Source organism: Phascolarctos cinereus, unplaced genomic scaffold, assembly GCF_003287225.1.
Source record: "Phascolarctos cinereus isolate Bilbo 61053 unplaced genomic scaffold, phaCin_HiC Scaffold_4;HRSCAF=312, whole genome shotgun sequence".
Taxonomy (NCBI): Eukaryota; Metazoa; Chordata; class Mammalia; order Diprotodontia; family Phascolarctidae; genus Phascolarctos; species Phascolarctos cinereus.
In genome coordinates this window covers 311842598-311859627 of record NW_027555847.1, presented here as the reverse complement: position 1 = coordinate 311859627, position 17030 = coordinate 311842598, and the positions used below count along the sequence as shown (strand labels likewise).

Here is a 17030-nt window from a genome sequence, read left to right as displayed (position 1 = left end):
TTGCTCTGAGGCGCTGTGACAGAGGGGCTGCTCAGCAATGGGCGGGAGGGGCGGGGCGAGGCGATGAGCCTCGGAGTGTGCGCCGAGTGGTGCTCGAGGACCCTGGGCCCGCCCCGCGGCTCCTGGCCAGCCTCTACCTGCTGCTCCCTCGTGGAGAGCGGGCGACCGGGGCGGAGCCGGGGCCGCCGCGACCATGAAGCTGCCCAACATCCTGCTCACGGGTCAGGCTGCGGCTCGGGCGGCGGGGCTGGGCCTGCACGAATTCCTTTCTCGGGGGTCAGGCCGTGCCCGGCCTCCGTGCCGTTGCCGGGGAGGGGGGGTCGGGGGAGCCGGAGGAGCCGGGGCGGGGGGAGACGTTAATTCGGTTGGTCAGTCCATCTTCCCACGAGGATGAAGGAGTAAAAGCGCCCGTTCTGGGCGTCGGGGGTCGGAGAGCCTAGCGGTCCTCCAGCTGCTCGGGTTCCGCTGTACACCCGGAGAAAGTGAAGCCTGGAAGGCACCCCCACCCCCCAGTGTCGGTGCATGGAAATTACTTGGCCACGAGACTAGAACCCCGGTGGTCTCGCTGTCGGTTCGGTTTTCCGTCAGCCACGTCCTGGATCACGTTAGATGATGTCTAGTGATTGATGTGTTCGGAGGTTTAAGGGGAAGCGCGGTCGTGACTTCTCCCCAGACAAAGGGCTTGGATCCACAGCCACCTCCTGACCAGCTTGATTGAGGCTGTGGAGTGTGGTTGGTTTGTTGTCATTTCCTTAGAATAGATGTGCCGCTGCCTTTTAAAGAAATTCGTCTTCCACTTTCGGCTTTTGCAAAGTTCCTCTGCCCAGCTTGTCGGTGTGACCCAATTATGAAATCATTGTAGGTAGCACAGATATTTCTGAAGATCACACATACCAGATCTGTTCTTCACTGAGATTAAGTTTTATATTATTTTCATAAACGCACTAAGTATTTGTATTATCTGCATTAATGAACACATGTCTTGTGTGACTTTTGGGTTACCCAAGTAAGAAGTTAACAGACCAATCTTCCTGGAAGAGGAAGTTGGAGGTATTCCAGGGCAGTCTTATTTGCAGATAAGGAAACTAAGGCCCAGAGAAGGAAAGTGGCATAAGACTGGATGATGTGCAGGCCAATTAGCTTTGGTGCCCTCATTAACCTGTCAGGGTTAAAAAGTAAAATTGGCAATTGGTTTGGCCCAGGGCATTTATAAAAATTTCTCCATAAGAGTAAATGTGCATTCTGTTACAAGAATAGCAGTCTGAAGATGGTATGTGACAATAAGGGACCTCAGTTTCAAAAAATATCAAGCATCTGTGGGCTCTGTTCTTGCTTCAGAAAAAGACTAGTGTAACAGCAATCTGACCAATAAGTGTTTGACAGCATGTAGCTTGGAAGGAGGACTGAATTTAGAATCATAACATTTGAATTTAAATCCCAGCTGTGCTACTAAGTGATTTTGCTACTTTTGTAATCTTGAGCAAGCCCCTTAATTTCTTGATTTTTTCCTCATCTATAAAAAGAAGAGTAGGAACTAGATGATCTCCAGTATCTCTTCTAACCCTAAAACTAAGATCCTTAAGAAGGTGATACTCTGTCTCTCATTTTTCCTTGTGAAATGTTAACCTAAGGTATCTTTTGTGAATTATCTTACAGGTACACCAGGGGTTGGAAAGACCACACTAGGTAAAGAACTTGCATCAAGAACAGGACTGACGTACATTAATGTGGGCGATTTAGCACAAGAAGGTAAACTTTACACTTGCCAAAGGAAACTTTGCATCATAAATGTATTATGATTTAAATAAATGCAACATATGATGGTATAAAGGCACAGTGAAGAGATTCAACTTACTTGATTCGGTGTTGAGGAGTAGGAAATCTACAGTGTCTGCCTTTAGCTAACCAATTCCAAACTCCTTTGCATGGCACTTGACGCCTTCTGTAGTATTATGCCACTCTGCTTTTTCAGCCTTATCTCATTTTATGTCTCTTCCTCTAAACAGATTTTGTCATCCATGCCCACATAAAAAGTTTCTAGTGTCAAGTCTTGACAGAAGAAATCAACTTACCGTTTTAAACTTAATAGCAGGAAGAGGTGGGAGGAGGTAGTAAGGGAAGGTGGCCTTTTATGAAAATGTTCAATTATTAACTGAGGTGTTTATTTTTCTTTAAAAACAGCTGTTTCTCTCACTAGCTCTGTGACCCTGGGCAAGTCACTTAATTCCAATTGCCTCACCAGAAAGAAAAAAAAAGTTTCCTTTAAAAAAAAAAAGAAAGAAAGCTGTTTCTGATGAATACTGAACAAATGTGTATAATTTTCTGTGCCAGACTTTTTATTTTGTTTTCTGGCATTGTAATGTATTGAGTGGTAGCTCAATTGCTCTGCTTGCACCGTCTTAATATATTTTTCATGCACTTTCAGAATTTGACTTGAAAAGGACCTTAGACATCTAGAGAATTCATTCTACAACCTTCCCAATAAATGGCCATCCAGCCATTACTTAAAAACCTCCAACGAAGGAGATCTGTTACCTACCAGGGCAGCCCATTCCATTTTGAGGTAGCCCTTTTTGTCAGGAAGGGTTATTATTATTCGAAGGAAATGGCAAACCACTCTAGTATCTTTGCCAAGAGAGCCCCAATGGGGTCACGAAGAGTCAGGCATGACCGCAACAACTAAACAACAGTATTATTTGGAAGTTTTTGTTAAAATAATTCTGAAGTGTGTCTCTCTACAGCTTCTTTGTTGTTCCTAGTTCTGCTTTCTTTGTCAGAAGACCATTTCTTTTAGGCATCTGGAGGCAACTATCCTGTCTTCCCTAATTTATATTCCCAAGGCTAAACACCTGCAGCTCTTCGAATAGATCCTTAAATGGCATAATCTAGAGGCCTTTCACCAGCCTAATTGTTCTCCTCTGGACCCTTTCCAAATTAAAAATGTTTCTTCTAATGTGATATCTACAGCTGACCTCAGTATTTTTTTTTCCTTAGGCAATTGGGGTTAAGTGACTTGCCCAAGGTCACATAGCTAGTAAGTGTCAAGTGTTTTGTCTGAGGGCGGATTTGAACTCAGGTCCTCCTGACTTCAGGGCCAGTGCTCTATCCACTGCCCCACCTAGCTGCTCCTGACCCCCAGTATTTTAATGGGCACAGCAGAATGATTTCTTCCTCATTTTAGATACTGTTTTTCTTAATGCAGCGTGTGATGTTTTGCTTAACTTTGTTTTGTATTATAGTATTCTGAATTTCAGTTATATCTCCCTATTAGGTACTTAAATTCCATAAGGATGGGGATTGTGTTGTATCTGAAGCAGTGTAGTAGATAAAGTACTGGCCTGGGAGCCAGAAACACTTGAGTTCAGACTCCACCTCTGATCCCTTATATATGCTATGCACCTGGGCAAGCCACTTAACCTTCTGAACCATAGCTTGATCATTTGTAAAAAGAGAATTATATTACCTGTGAAAAGGACCTCAAGAGATTACAACTATGTAAATGCTTTGCAGACTTTTAAAGTGTTTTATAAATACTATAATATTTCTAAATATTATATATAAATTATATATATGTATATATATGTATAAGGTTTTGAGTTCCAAATTTTCTCTCCATCTCTCCCCTCCCCTCCCCCAAGATAGCATGTATGTGTGTGTGTGTGTGTATGTGTGTATATACATACACATATAAAAATATATTTATTATTATTATTATCTAAGCTTTGTTTCTCTGCTGGCACCCAGCATGGTACATAGAGCTGTACATTTATAATAACATGGTAGGCATTTAATAAGTAATTGTTGCATTGAACATAGGCTTGTAGATCTAGAGCTGGAAGTGATCCCAGAGGTCTTCGGTAGAAGGATGAGGAAACTGAGGCCTGGGGAAGTCAAATGACTTGCCTAAAATGACAGAGGTAGTAGGCATAGGATGGAAAGAATGGTAAGATTATGGGGGGTCTTGAAAAATTAGGTAGAGAAATTTGGACTTGATGGACTAGTTATCTGGGAAATTCTGTAGGTTTTTGAGTGGTAGAAGTATGATGAAAGTAACATTTTAAGATTAGTCTGGTTTTGGTACATGGGATGAGCTTAAGGGAGAATGTCAAAGGAGGCAGAGACAAGGAGGCTAGCTTCTAATACTAACCCAAGTATTCAGTGAGGAGGGCTTGGTCTAGAATAGGACCAGTAGGATTAGAGAGGCAAGAATCTAGAGATATTTCAGAGGAGGTGGTTGGTGATAGACTGGATATAAGGAATGAAGGTAGGTAGGAAATCTAAAATAACTCTAGGTATTCTAGCCATCGATATTGAGTAGCAGCAATGACAGAAATTGGGGAGGGAAGCTAATTTAGGAAGTTGAGGGATTCTGCTTTGAGCATGATGAGTTTTTACTCACAGCAAGGCATCCTGTAGATAGGTGGAAATAAGTAATTGGAGCACAGATTCTCATCTGTGGAGATGATAGATTTGAGGTGACTTATGTTAGGTACTTGAGGATCAGCCTAGGTAGTTTTAAGAGAGGTTAGCCATAAATTTATGGTTCATTTATTTTTCCATAGCAGCTCATGGAGATTTTCTACTTAAATGTGAGATAGTGGTGATTTGCCTTGGTACAGGTAGTACCCACATGGATGAAATAGCTGGGTTTCCTTTTTTTTTTTAGCTTTTTATTAATTAATTCATTTGTTTTTAGTTTTCAACATTCACTTCCACAAGATTTTGAGTTCCAAATTTTCTCTCCATCTCTCCCCTCCCCTCCCCCAAGATAACATGTATTCTGAATGTCCCTTCCCCCAATCTGCCCTCCCTCCTAACACTCCCCCCCCCCAACCTTTTCTTATCCACTTCCTCTTCTGTTTTCCGTTGCTGGACAGATTTCTGTACCCCATTGCCTATATATATCTTATTTCCCAGTTGCATGTAAAAATAATTTTTAACATTCGTTTTCAAAACTTTGAGTTCCAAATTCTCTCCCTTCCTCCTTTCGCACCCACCCTCATGGAGAAGTCAAGCATATATTGTTATACATATAGGTTACACATGTGTAGTCATGCAAAACACTTCCATAATAGTCATATTGTGTTTGTTTGTTTTTCTTTTTTAGGCAGCTGGGGTTAAGTGACTTGCCCAGGGTCACACAGCTAGTAAATGTCTAGTGTTTGGTCTGAGGCCGGATTTGAACTCAGGTCCTCCTGACTTCAGGGCTGGTACTCTATTCACTGCGCCACCTAGCTGCCCCCATAATAGTCATATTGTGAAAGACTAACTATATTTCCCTCCATCCTATCCCACCCCCCCATTCTATTCTCTCTTTTGACCCTTTCCTTCCTCAAAAGTGTTTGCTTCTGATTACCCCCTCCCTACTATCATCCCCACCTCTCTTATCTGGTAAGATAGGTTTCCACATCCAATTGTGTATATCATTCCCTCCTTAAGCCAAATCTGATGAGAGTAAGATTCATTCCCTGTAAAAGCTTTTTCTTGCCTCTTTTATGTGAGATAATTGACCCCATTCTACTACTCCCTTTCTCCTCCCAGTACAATCCTCTCTCACCCCTTATTTTTATTTTTTTAGCTATCCCTTCGTATTCAACTCGCCCTGTGCCCTCTGTGTGTGTGTGTGTGTGTGTATGTATGTGTATGTGTATTCTTTTTCCCTCCAACTACCTTAATACTGGAAAAGATCTCCTGAGTTACAAATATCTTTCCATGTAGGAATGAAAATAGTTCAATTTTAATAAGTCCCTTATGATTTCTCTTTCCTGTTTACCTTTCCATGCTTCTCTTAACTCTTATATTTGAAAGTCAGATTTTCTGTTCAGCTCTGGTCTTTTCATCAAGAATGCTTGAAAGTCCTCTATTTCATTGAATGTGAATTTTTTCCCCTGAAGGATTATATTCAGTTTTGCTGCGTAGGTGATTCTTGGTTTTAATCCTACTTCCTTTGACCTCCTGAAATAGCTGTTCTTTTTTAAAAAAAAAAAGGCAAACCTGACCTTAGCTAGTCTTAGTTTGTTAGAAGGAATAAGAGAAAGAAAAAACTCATAAATGTTCAGTTTAATTGATTACAAAGTACTATATTGACAACATTCAACAATACTGTACTATGTACAAGTTACTTAGCTGGTGATTCAGGCTTACAGTTATCATTAATAGGGCTAGAAATCCTGAATAAATCATGTCACAACTAATGATAATTGTGCTTTGATAAATATTTCTTTTAAGATCTTATTTTAAAAAACAATTAAGAAAAAAATGGGTGAGGGGAGAGCAGAAATACACTAGTTTTCCCCTAGAAGGAGCCCTGTCTCTATTAGATGGTGTCTGCTGTTAGACCTAGTTTCTCCCATGGTGGAGTTTTTACTTTCTCCTAAGGAGCCTATTGGAGTTGTTGGCAGCTGTAGAATTCTTTTCCTGTATTGAGTAGAAATTTGCTTCATTTTGACTTGATCCATTAATCCTAGTTTTGACTTTTACTTATAATGTCATCTTCCATTTCAAAGTGGTAGACTTTGTATTATTTAAATAGCTGTTATGTCTCCTTAAGTCTACTAATCAGGCTAACCACTGGTACTTCTTTCAAGTCTTTTTTGACTTGGTTTCCATATCTTATGCTGGTTCACCTTTTCTGATGTAAACATATTGTTCACATGGCATTTAGTCAGTATAATTCCATTTGTACATGAAATACCACTGAAACCCTCTGACTTTTAGCTAATAAGTTTAGGAAAATTACAGAGGGCTCAAAAGTTGAATGACTGGTCACACAGCTAGTGTCATGGGTGATATTTCAATCAAAATCTACCTGACTCCAAGCCTTCATCTACTACTCCATGCTATTTGTACATCTAATAGTAATCTAATAATTAATTATGAATTAGAATATCTTATTGTTTTGAAGGAAAAAATAGCTAAACTTAAATTCCAAATATCTGCTAATGACATTGAGATAATTTTGAATGATGTAATGCTTCCTATTTCTTTAGGACAGTTATATGATGGCTTTGATGAAGAATATGAATGTCCCATTTTGGATGAAGACAGAGTGAGTATAAGATTATTACAGTTTTTTTTGGCTCAGAATTGTAATTTCATCGTTATGGAGAGTTCCATGTAGGGGAATTCCTCATACTAATGCTGAGCTGTAGCTCTTCTGAAATTTATAGTCTTGGAGAATGGCTTGGGGACATAAAGATGTTATATTACTTAGCCAGAGTCTAAAAGCTGTTATGTGTTGGAGGCAGGATTTGAACCCAGATCTTCATGACTCTAGTGCAAGTTCTGTATATACTATGCTACTCTCCACAGCATAAGTTATTATTGCTGCTTATTATTATTGGATGCATCACTATATGGAGATTTTATATTAATATAATTAATGATCAATAGTTCACTCTATGCCTTTATATTTTAAACATTTCCTCATAATTAAAAATAAAATATTTCTTACAATGTAACGGAAAAATTGCTCCTTTCTTTACTACACTTTTTTTAACAGGTAGTTGATGAGTTAGAAAATAAAATGAAAGAAGGTGGAGTTATTGTTGATTACCATGGCTGTGACTTCTTCCCTGAACGATGGTTTCATATAGTTTTTGTGCTTCAAACAGATAATTCTGTATTATATACAAGACTTGAAAAGAGGTAAGAGAAGAAGCCTCTGTTTCTTACAGAGCATGATTTTACTTTTTAAATTAAATTTTATTTTCACTAAGATATACTATCTCCTCCTCTCCCATCTCCAACCCTGTTGAGAAAGTAAGAAAAACGAAACCCATGTGACAGTCGTGTAGGGTCAAGCAAAACAAATTCCTGCATTGAGACCATAACAAAACAAAACACATGTCTCAATCTGTATTTTTTGTCTTTCACTTTTCCATCACTTCTGTCAGGAGATGGGGGCAGCATATTTCATCAGAAGTCCTCTGAAATTGTGTTTGATTATTGGGTTGATAAAAGTTCTTGAGTCTTTCAAAGTTGTTTATCTTTTTAAACAATACACAATATTGTTATTGTGTAAATCATTTCCCTGGTTCTGCACACTTCACTCTGTATCATTTCTTACAAGTCTTTCCAAGTTTCTCTGACAGTCTTCCTTGTTATTTCTTCTTTTTTTTTAGGTGATTGAGGTTAGGTGACTTTCCCAGGGTCACACAGCTAGCTTGTTATTTTTTATAGCACAATAGTATTCCATCACATTCACATACCATAACTTGTCCAGCGATTCCCCAATTGATGAACACCACCTCAATTTCCAGTTCTTTGTCATTACAAAAAGAGTTGCTATAAAATATTTTTGTATTTATGGGTGCTTTTCTTTCCTTGATCTCTTTGGGGTATAGACCTAGTAATGGAGTCACAGGGTTAAAGGGGATGCACCTTATATGGCATTTTAAATTTTTATCCATAATACTGACCAAGAACAATAGAACAAATAGTTAATCTGAGAAAAACATCTTGACTATTTTATAATAATTATAAAAGCTCATGTTTACATATCATTTATAGTTACAAATCTTTTCTCATAATCAGTGTTTGAAGTAGATGGGTACCATACTATTCTCACTTTACAAATAAAGAAATGAAGCCTAGAATTGTTAAGTGATTTGCCCAAGGACAAACAGCCAAAAAATGGTGGAGCCAGGATTTGAATTCAGATCTCTTTAGACCTGACTTTCTTGACTTTTTTCTTTCTTCTATATGTAGTTGCCTCACCATTGTAGTCTTCATCTTCGTGGCATGATATTCTGATTCTAGATTAAAAATAATAATAGGCACCTAAATAACAGTGCTCAGTGTAAATGGGGAAACTGAGTTATGGGCAGCTTGCAACACAAGTCAAATTTGAACTTGTGGATTGGTCTCAATTTTGAGTTTTGACATTCCTATCTAACTTTCTCAAATTCTGATATTTCTAAATTGTTGCCACTGGTCTTAAAATGAAATGTCTAGAAAGTATTTTTACATCAACTTTCAACAGTTTTTTGGAGGGAGGGGTGGTTCCTAAACAAATACTTGTTCCATTCAGATTTTGTATATGTGTGTCTAAAACCCAGTTTTGCTTTCTAGGGGATACAGTGTAAAGAAACTACAGGACAATGTTCAGTGTGAAATTTTCCAAGTTCTTTATGAAGAAGCCATGGCCTCCTACAGCCCTGAAATAGTACACCGGCTGCCCAGCAATGTACCAGAAGAACTAGAGAATAATTTAGATCAGATAATGAAATGGATTGAGCAGTGGACAAAAGATAATAATTGAACCTTGAGGGCAAAGCATTGGACTTTCAAGGTTTTCCACATGATGGTTAAAGATTTTCTTGATGATTTCTCCTTCCCCATGTAGTGGAAATTAACATAACACACACCAAGTTTTACTATCTAGGCTTGTGTTATAGAAGTAGCAGGTGGACAATATATAAAGTTGTTATGACTAAATTAATTTTTTTCTCCGTGAGAAAACTGAAAACCCCCAAATACAATGAATAAGATATTAAGGACTTTTTAAGTTTAGGAATATTTAGCATTCTCATTTATAAATAAGAATAAGCTAAAGAATAAGCAAATTTGAGAAAATAGGTGGAAGTCTTTAATACTTGACATGAAAAAGAAAATGAAGACTAGGAAGAACTCTGACTTAGAAGTTTCCTTAAGAGTCTAAGGATAAAGCTATAAACATTACATTAAGTGTTCTATTGGTGGTGAATTGCTGGTTTATCTTTTTTATTCTTGGAAGTTGGTTATAAATTAGGATAGTCACAAAGTAAATGGTGAGATCTTTGAGAAAATGGCATTTTTTTTTCTTTAGTACAAGAGTTCACTGAACTCTTTTGCCCATAAAATCACTGCTGATCCTAGCACTGATATTTGTTTTTGCAGAAGAGTAAGCCAATCACATTTTCCATAAAAAAGGCAATGGCAAAGTCTTCTGTGCACCCATGGAAACTAAATATTAATTTATTGACTAATTTCAGTCTTGCTAAGTTTCATGAAAATTCATGTGATAATGCTTTGTTGCCGTATAGGTGGTGGTAATTATTAGATAAAATTTTTAAATATAGTGATTGTGTATTTCATGAAGATTGTTTAACGCTGATAACTAGCACTTTTCCTCCCCCTTTTAAAAGTATATTTCTGTGCCTTTCCGATGTATTCTTGAACCATGAGGCAGGCTTTAGCCTTCTTCCTTACCTATGCTATTCTGCACTTCTCCCTTTGCCATGTTGAGAAACAGTCCTTTCAAAGTTGTAAGTCTTGCTGCCTATAGCTTCAGCCAAAAAGTGATCAGAGTTAGTTTGTTGTGAAAGGAAGTCAGATTCATTGTTGGTGAGGACCTGAATGTCCAACTTGCCTTTAGGACATCTCCACTTGGACATACTGTTAGCTTCTTAACTTCAGCCAGCCCAGAGAGCACTAGATTGATTTATAGTTAGGAGAAACCTGAGTTCAGATCTTTTCTGATGTCTACCAGCTGTGTAACCCTGGGGAAGTTACAGACTCTGAGCTTCCATATCCTTTTATAAAAAATGGTTACTGTTACCACATAGAGTTATTGTGAGGAAAGTGATTTATAAACTTAATAGTGACATAGAATTGTGGTCAGTTATATTCCCTAAACTTACTCCCATTTCTGACTTTACTGTTTTTATCCGTGGTGCCACAATTCAACCACTTCTCTGTGTTCACTTGCAAAGTTTCATCAGTTTTACCTCTGACATCTCTGGGATCTCTCCTTCTCTACACTTACTCTATTACCATCTTAGGTAAGTATCGGCCACTGCAAAAAGCCTCCTGCTTTGTCTCCCTCCTCAGGTTATTATCCTTCTCCATATCTACCAATCCTACATCATCTACCAATGACATTATTCTAAAGCACAGTTCTCATTATATTACACCTCTGTTCGTAAAACATCAGAAGCGTACCACTTCATCTTGTATCAATTTCATATCAATTCTTTTTGACATGTAAAACCCCTCACAACCTGGCTCCAACCTAACTTTTGGGCCCTATTATACATTGTGTCCTTTCATACAGTCTACAGTCATGTTACTCCTTCCCACAAAATGTGGCTTTTCCATTGACTGTCCTCCTACCTGGAATGTATTCCTTAACTCTGGCTCTTAATCCCTAGTTTCCTTCAAAGCTCAGCTCAAGCATCATATTCTACCTGAAGTGTTTTTCTCTTTCCTCAAGCTGCTGTTGCCATGCCCTCCCTACCCCTTCAGATAACTTCCTGTTTATTTTTAAAACTTATACATGTATGCATACACATATGGATAGATGTGTATATGTCTCTCCCTCAAGAGATCAAAGGCTCCTTGAGGGTAGGGACTCTTTCATTTTTGTCTTTGTATTCTTAGCACCTAGCACAAGTGCCTAACATATAGTAGTACTTAATAAATTCTTATTGAGTGTTTCAAAACCTTGGTATTCAACTCTTCCCTCTCATGTTATATCTAGTCAATTCTACCTTCATGTTTCTTAAATGTGTCTCAGTTTCCCTTTTGCCTCCACCCACCCCCTCTGTATAGGCCCTTAAGATCACCAGTACTCATTACACCACACATGCTCAGGTTTCCCAAATTCTCACAAAATGTGCCTTCCCTTGACCCTTCTACCCTATCTAGCTACTTTTCTAATCTTGCTATCACTGACAAACAGATCTGCTTATCACCACCTCTTCTTTTCTTCTCTTAGAATTTTGTCTCAACAGTCTCCTGAAACTGCTGTCTCCAACATCACCAGTGATAACAGCATATTGTTGATCATCCCTGTCTATGGGAGCAGTATCCTCATACAGCTTTAGAGACACAGTACCTCCTTGCTTGTCCTCTATAATAGGTACTTGGTCTCAGTTACCTTTTTTTCCCCAAGTGCTTAAAGGTCGTATTCCCCAGTATTCTGACTGGTTGCCTTTTCTCTCCATATACTGCCAAGGCAATCTCATTTGCTGCTATGATTTCAGCTGTCAGTGTTTTACTCCAAATCTGTATTCCCATCTCCAGTTATCTGTCTCCAACTGCCTATGAGGTATCTCCATTTGGGGGCAGCTAGGTGGTACAGTAGATAGAGCTCTGGCCTTGGAGTCAGGAAGACCTGAGTTCAAATCCAGTCTCAGACCAGACACTTGACACTTACTAGCTATGTGACCCTGGGCAAGTCACTTAACCCCAACTGCCTTGCCGGAAAAAAAAAAAGATATCTCCATTTGGATGTACCACCAGCACTTGAAACTGAGTATATCCAAGATCTGACCTCCCTTATGACAGAATCTCGTATTCAGAGCTTTGCTGTTAATAGTAGAATGTAAGCTTCTGAAGGCCAGAGGCTGGTTTTATGTCCATAGCACCATGCTTTTCACAGGATGACAGTTAAGAGATGAATGGGACCTTAAAAATCATCTAATCCTAGCCCTCATTGTAGAAATGAGGGAACTGATGCCCAGAGGGGTGAGGTTGTTTGCTCTAAGTTATACAGGTAGTAAATGGCAGAGATTGGATTCAAATTCAGACCCTCCAGCTCCACATCCAGTACCACTACTCTCTACTTCACCAAGGTTTCCTTTGAAGGAAAAGGTATCAAATCAACTTTCATAAATACCATCTGAAATTCCATACAATAGTAAAAAAACTGTTAGGTTTCCCCTCTCACTGTTCTTTGAAACATTAGCTTCTGTAACACCTAACTATTGTATTTGAGAGCAGTATGACCTTTTGGGATTTGCCAGGGCTAGAGGTAATTACTCAGACACCCAAAGGCTTCCCACCCTAATCTGAAGCATTGGAAACATGTTTCCTTCTAATGTTCTTGGGGACATCTTTAACAAAAGACTTTTTGTCTTTTGCTCTTTAACAAAATAGCCTTATGTGTAAAAGCAACAGTACTTTTAGAGTGTGAACAAGACTAGCAGTCCCCAAATGTATGATTTTTAAATATATACAATTGTAAGGCCAACTCCTAAAGAGTTTCTAGGCAGCCCTGAAAACTGTTTAGGAAGCTATGGCTGCCACTGAGGCTCCTAGATTCATAGTGACTGACGGTCAGATCTTGTCTTATCCCTCTCGCTTTCCTCTCACATCCAGTCAGTTACCCAAATTGGTCCATTCATGCTATCTTCCACATCCATTCCTTCCCTCTTTGTTCCCATTGTCGCTAAATTAGTAATACAAGCTCTCATCACTGCTGCAATAGTCTGCTTTCTCTGGTCCATTTTTATATTGCTGCCAGAATGATCTCTTCTCTCACATAAATCTAGTTGTATCACTACTCCAAAATAAATGGCACTCTCTTGCTTCCTAACAAATATGAACATTTCTTAAGCACCTGCTACTCTATCTCTCTTTGTGTGATGTTTCCTAGCTCCACCTACTACTCCAGTTTGCACCATGGTGTCCTGGTTGGTGTTCTTATCTAGCTCACGCCTAGCATTTTTGCCTTGTGCTCATCTGCACACTGAGCCTGGTACCCTTCTTAACCTTTCCTTGCTTTCTGCTTCTAGTTCTGGAAACTAATCAGATCAATTCCACCATTCCTAATATGGATATATCAATTGTCCTGAGACTCTACTCACTATCATTTTGACTCCTAAGCCAAAACATCCTTCTCTGGCCACCACTCTTAAAAGTTATCTTCCCTTATGAGAATGTAAGTAAATGTGTATCTCCGATACTTAGCGTAATGCCTGGCGTAGAGCAGAAGTGTCTGTTAAATGCTTTTTCACTCATTACATTTTAGGCAAAATAAAGTAGTGTGGTGCTATGGACAAAGGGCTGGCTTCCTGGAGGACCTGTGTTTAGATTCTGTTTCTGGCACTTACTAGCTCTGGTTCAGTCATTTAAGTGCTCAGTTCCCTGAGCAGCTCTGAAACTCTTAAGCTATCATTGTGATATGTGAGGAGTTCCCATATCAGTATTGCCACATACCAATTAAATCAAAGATATGGACCTAACACAAAATGCAAGAAATTGTGTGAAATGCTGAGGATACAAAATAAGAGTGCTCGTTTGTCCGAAGCTCACATTCTACTAGGTGTCACAACTTTGTACAGCATCAAGGCCTTTCGTTATTGGTAATTTTCTAGCTTTACCTTATTCTCCATAAACTAAACTACTAGACTGCACTGCAAACATCCTGTAAGCTCCAAACCCTTCTGTCTTTACTTGTGTTATTTGCTGTGCTGGAAATAGGCTTCTCCCTCCTCCACTGAATTTCCACCAATTCCTGAAAATCTAACTGTCACCTCCATGATACTAATCTCTCTTTCACCTTCACCCTGAAAACGGAAAGCACAGAACCCCAATCTCAGCATTGGTCAGGGCTTCTTCATCAGCTGTTGGGTTGAACCAATACGTGAACAAAGATACCCTCAGCCACAAACCCGACAAGTTGTGATCCATCCTTTGCATTTATTCTGTGCTACTGGTATCTTGTATGATCATTTGATTTTGTGTCTTGCCGCCATTCTGGAACATAAGCTCTGTGGTGGTTAAAAACCATGTCTTGCCCAAATTTTGTATCTTCCCCAATCCTAGCATAGTGCTCTGCATATATTAGGTACATAATAAATATGGAATAGCTATTGAATGTCATATATGTCATGCAGTATTTGGGAAGTGCGTGGGTGGGAAGGTTCCAATGAGGGCCAGAGTCAGGATAGTTTTCCACCCCTTTCCCTCAGTGTTATTGTTAAGTTGTTTTTCAGTAGTGTCCCACTCTGCAATTCACCCCATTTTGGGTTTTCTTCTCTAGCCTCTCACAGTAACTCTCCTTTAAAGCTAAATTGGTCTTACTATCCCCCCCAATATAGGATTGAAAGCCAGAAGGGGTCTTAGTGTTCACCTGGCCCAACTCCTTTATTTTACAGATGCAGACTTTAAGGCTTTGAACCCTTAGTTAACTTCCCCAAGATCACACAAATAGTAAGTAGCCGGCTGGAATTGGAAACCAGCTCCTTGGATCCAAATGCATTGTACTTCCTATTGTATGCCCTGCACATGCCTGCCGTCATGCCCCCATTCAAATTCTACCTCTCCATATTGGTTCCCATTGGAACTCCCATGCTACTCACCTAGATCTCAATTGCTGTGACACTTTTTTATATATTATTTTAGTATTTCATATTCCATCATCCGGGAAGTATCATGTATGTGTATCTTGACCCCATCCTATCCTCTACCCGAAGAGTGCAAGCTCCTGGGGGGTGGGCTCCCTAACTTCTATTGTACTTTGCAGCACACCGCCCAGTAGAACACAATCAGTACTGGTTAAACTGGATTGCACTCCAGATGGTCAAAGAATCACTGTTGGAGCAAGAGTGCCAGACGAGCCTCAGAGATAGCTATTGCCGAACTTAAAGAAACGGTGGAGAGCCTTATTAGCCAGCATTTAGCATTGAAACCAGGAGTCGCCTTGTATGGTGTCCTGTGGTGATTCTTCGTAGTTTCCCCCCCCCCCCATTCAGAAACCCTTCTGTCTTGGCCGGAGACCTTCGCACCGAGTTCAGCCTCCTAACTCCACTCCCCCCGCCCCCACCACATCTCCGGAGCCTGATGTACCCCCGAAGGAAGGAAGCCAGGGTGCGAGGGCGGGCAGGAAAACGGGAGAGGAAGCTGTGTGCACACCCTCTCAGGCAACACCAGTTTATCTTCCTGCCACCTCACCTTGCCTGGCCTTGCCCAACGTCTCGGTGCTCCCTGGGCTGGGGGCGCTGTGCTGGTCGGGGAACTTCCCGGGGGGTTCGGAGCGAACGTAGCCTTGGCCCAGGTGGGCAGCCCGGGAGCAGCTCTGCAACAGCCGCAGCCTAACTGGGCAGCGGGAAGGGCACTGCCTTCCCCCAGGACTCGCAGGGCGGGGGCCGATCTGTTCGTGCCCAGGTGAGTGCAGGTGTGGCCAGGGGCCAGCTAGGCAGGGGTAAGCTTCTGGGGGACTCAGCTGCCGAACTTCCTCTGCCACCCCTTTCCCTCTCCTCCCCGAGTGCCGGTGGTGGGCTGTGTGTGAGAGTGGAGAAGGGCCAGGGCCTGGCCGAGCACAGGTGGGGGCCCCTAGGGAAGTGAGGCGGCGAGGAGAGGGAGGAAGGATCCCAGGAAACTAGGCTGTTGAACTGGAAAGGGGTGAAGGCACGGCTGCCTCCCCCACACCAGTTTCCCAAGTTAAAGAAGACTCCCGTGGTCTGGTCTTCGGTGAATACATGGGGGGGAACCCACTGTTTTAAACTCGTCAAACTTAAGAAACGAGGTGGTTCCGATGAATAGGTAGCACTGCTTCTGAAGGCCCCTGCGAGCCCTGGGGAAGCTGTTGTGCTAAGTGTCAAAGTTGAGCTGGTAGCTGCTTGCTTCTGCCCTATAAGTGGCCAGGTAGCAGGAATTTTCTTTTTCCTTTCTATCTGCAACGTTATGGTAGGATAGATATCACTCTCAAGAATGCAGTCACAGCGGCTCCCTATTGCCCATAAAATGAAATAGAAGTTATTTGTTGTTGTTGTTGTTTCCCCTATTAGATTGTGAGTTCTTTGAGATAGAGGACTTTCTTTGAACCCTCAGCACTTAGCATGGAGCCTGGCAAACCTTTATAATAATACTTGTTGCCTAACTAGCATTTAAAACGCTTCCCAATTTGACTCGTCTTTCTTGACAGCTTTATTGTACCTTCCACAGGGTACCAATACAACCAAAAAAGAGCTGCTTGTAGTTTCCCAATTCATCACGTTGTATCCAGCCCGCTTCTGCATTACTGGCAAGTTGTTTGTCCTATGTTCCAGGAATGTGACCCCTTTCTCAGCTTTTCAGAATCCTTTTCTTTCCAGGAAAACTTCCTTCAAAGCACCATTTCTTCCATGAAGCCCTCATTAATCCTTGTAGCACAAAATGTTTTTCCCAGAAATTTTTTTACAGTAGTTTTGATCTCCCGCTCCCCCACCCCCATCACACTCAACTTCATATGGGCTTTACATATACTTAAATATTGTTTACATATGGTATCTTCCTCTAGAAGAATGTTACTTTGAATGAGGGACAGTATCAAGTGTCTTTAT

General features: G+C 40.6%; 2 protein-coding genes across 2 annotated transcripts in view; both read left to right on the top strand.

The window, feature by feature from the left end:
• The first annotated feature begins 96 nt into the window (after positions 1-96).
• AK6 (adenylate kinase 6) lies at positions 97-14589 on the top strand. The gene is made up of 5 exons (XM_021007555.2): positions 97-221; positions 1657-1749; positions 6990-7048; positions 7502-7647; positions 9073-14589. Exons 1-5 carry the CDS (start codon positions 194-196, stop codon positions 9260-9262), a joined length of 516 nt encoding a protein of 171 aa, XP_020863214.1. The 5' UTR covers positions 97-193; the 3' UTR covers positions 9263-14589.
• Positions 14590-15468: 879 nt separating this feature from the next.
• CCDC125 (coiled-coil domain containing 125) overlaps positions 15469-17030 on the top strand; it is a 52418-nt gene continuing 50856 nt past the window's right edge. The window contains exon 1 of the mRNA XM_021007526.2: positions 15469-15873. The gene's annotated coding sequence lies outside the window, so the exon portion shown is untranslated. The remainder of the gene's footprint in view (positions 15874-17030) is intronic.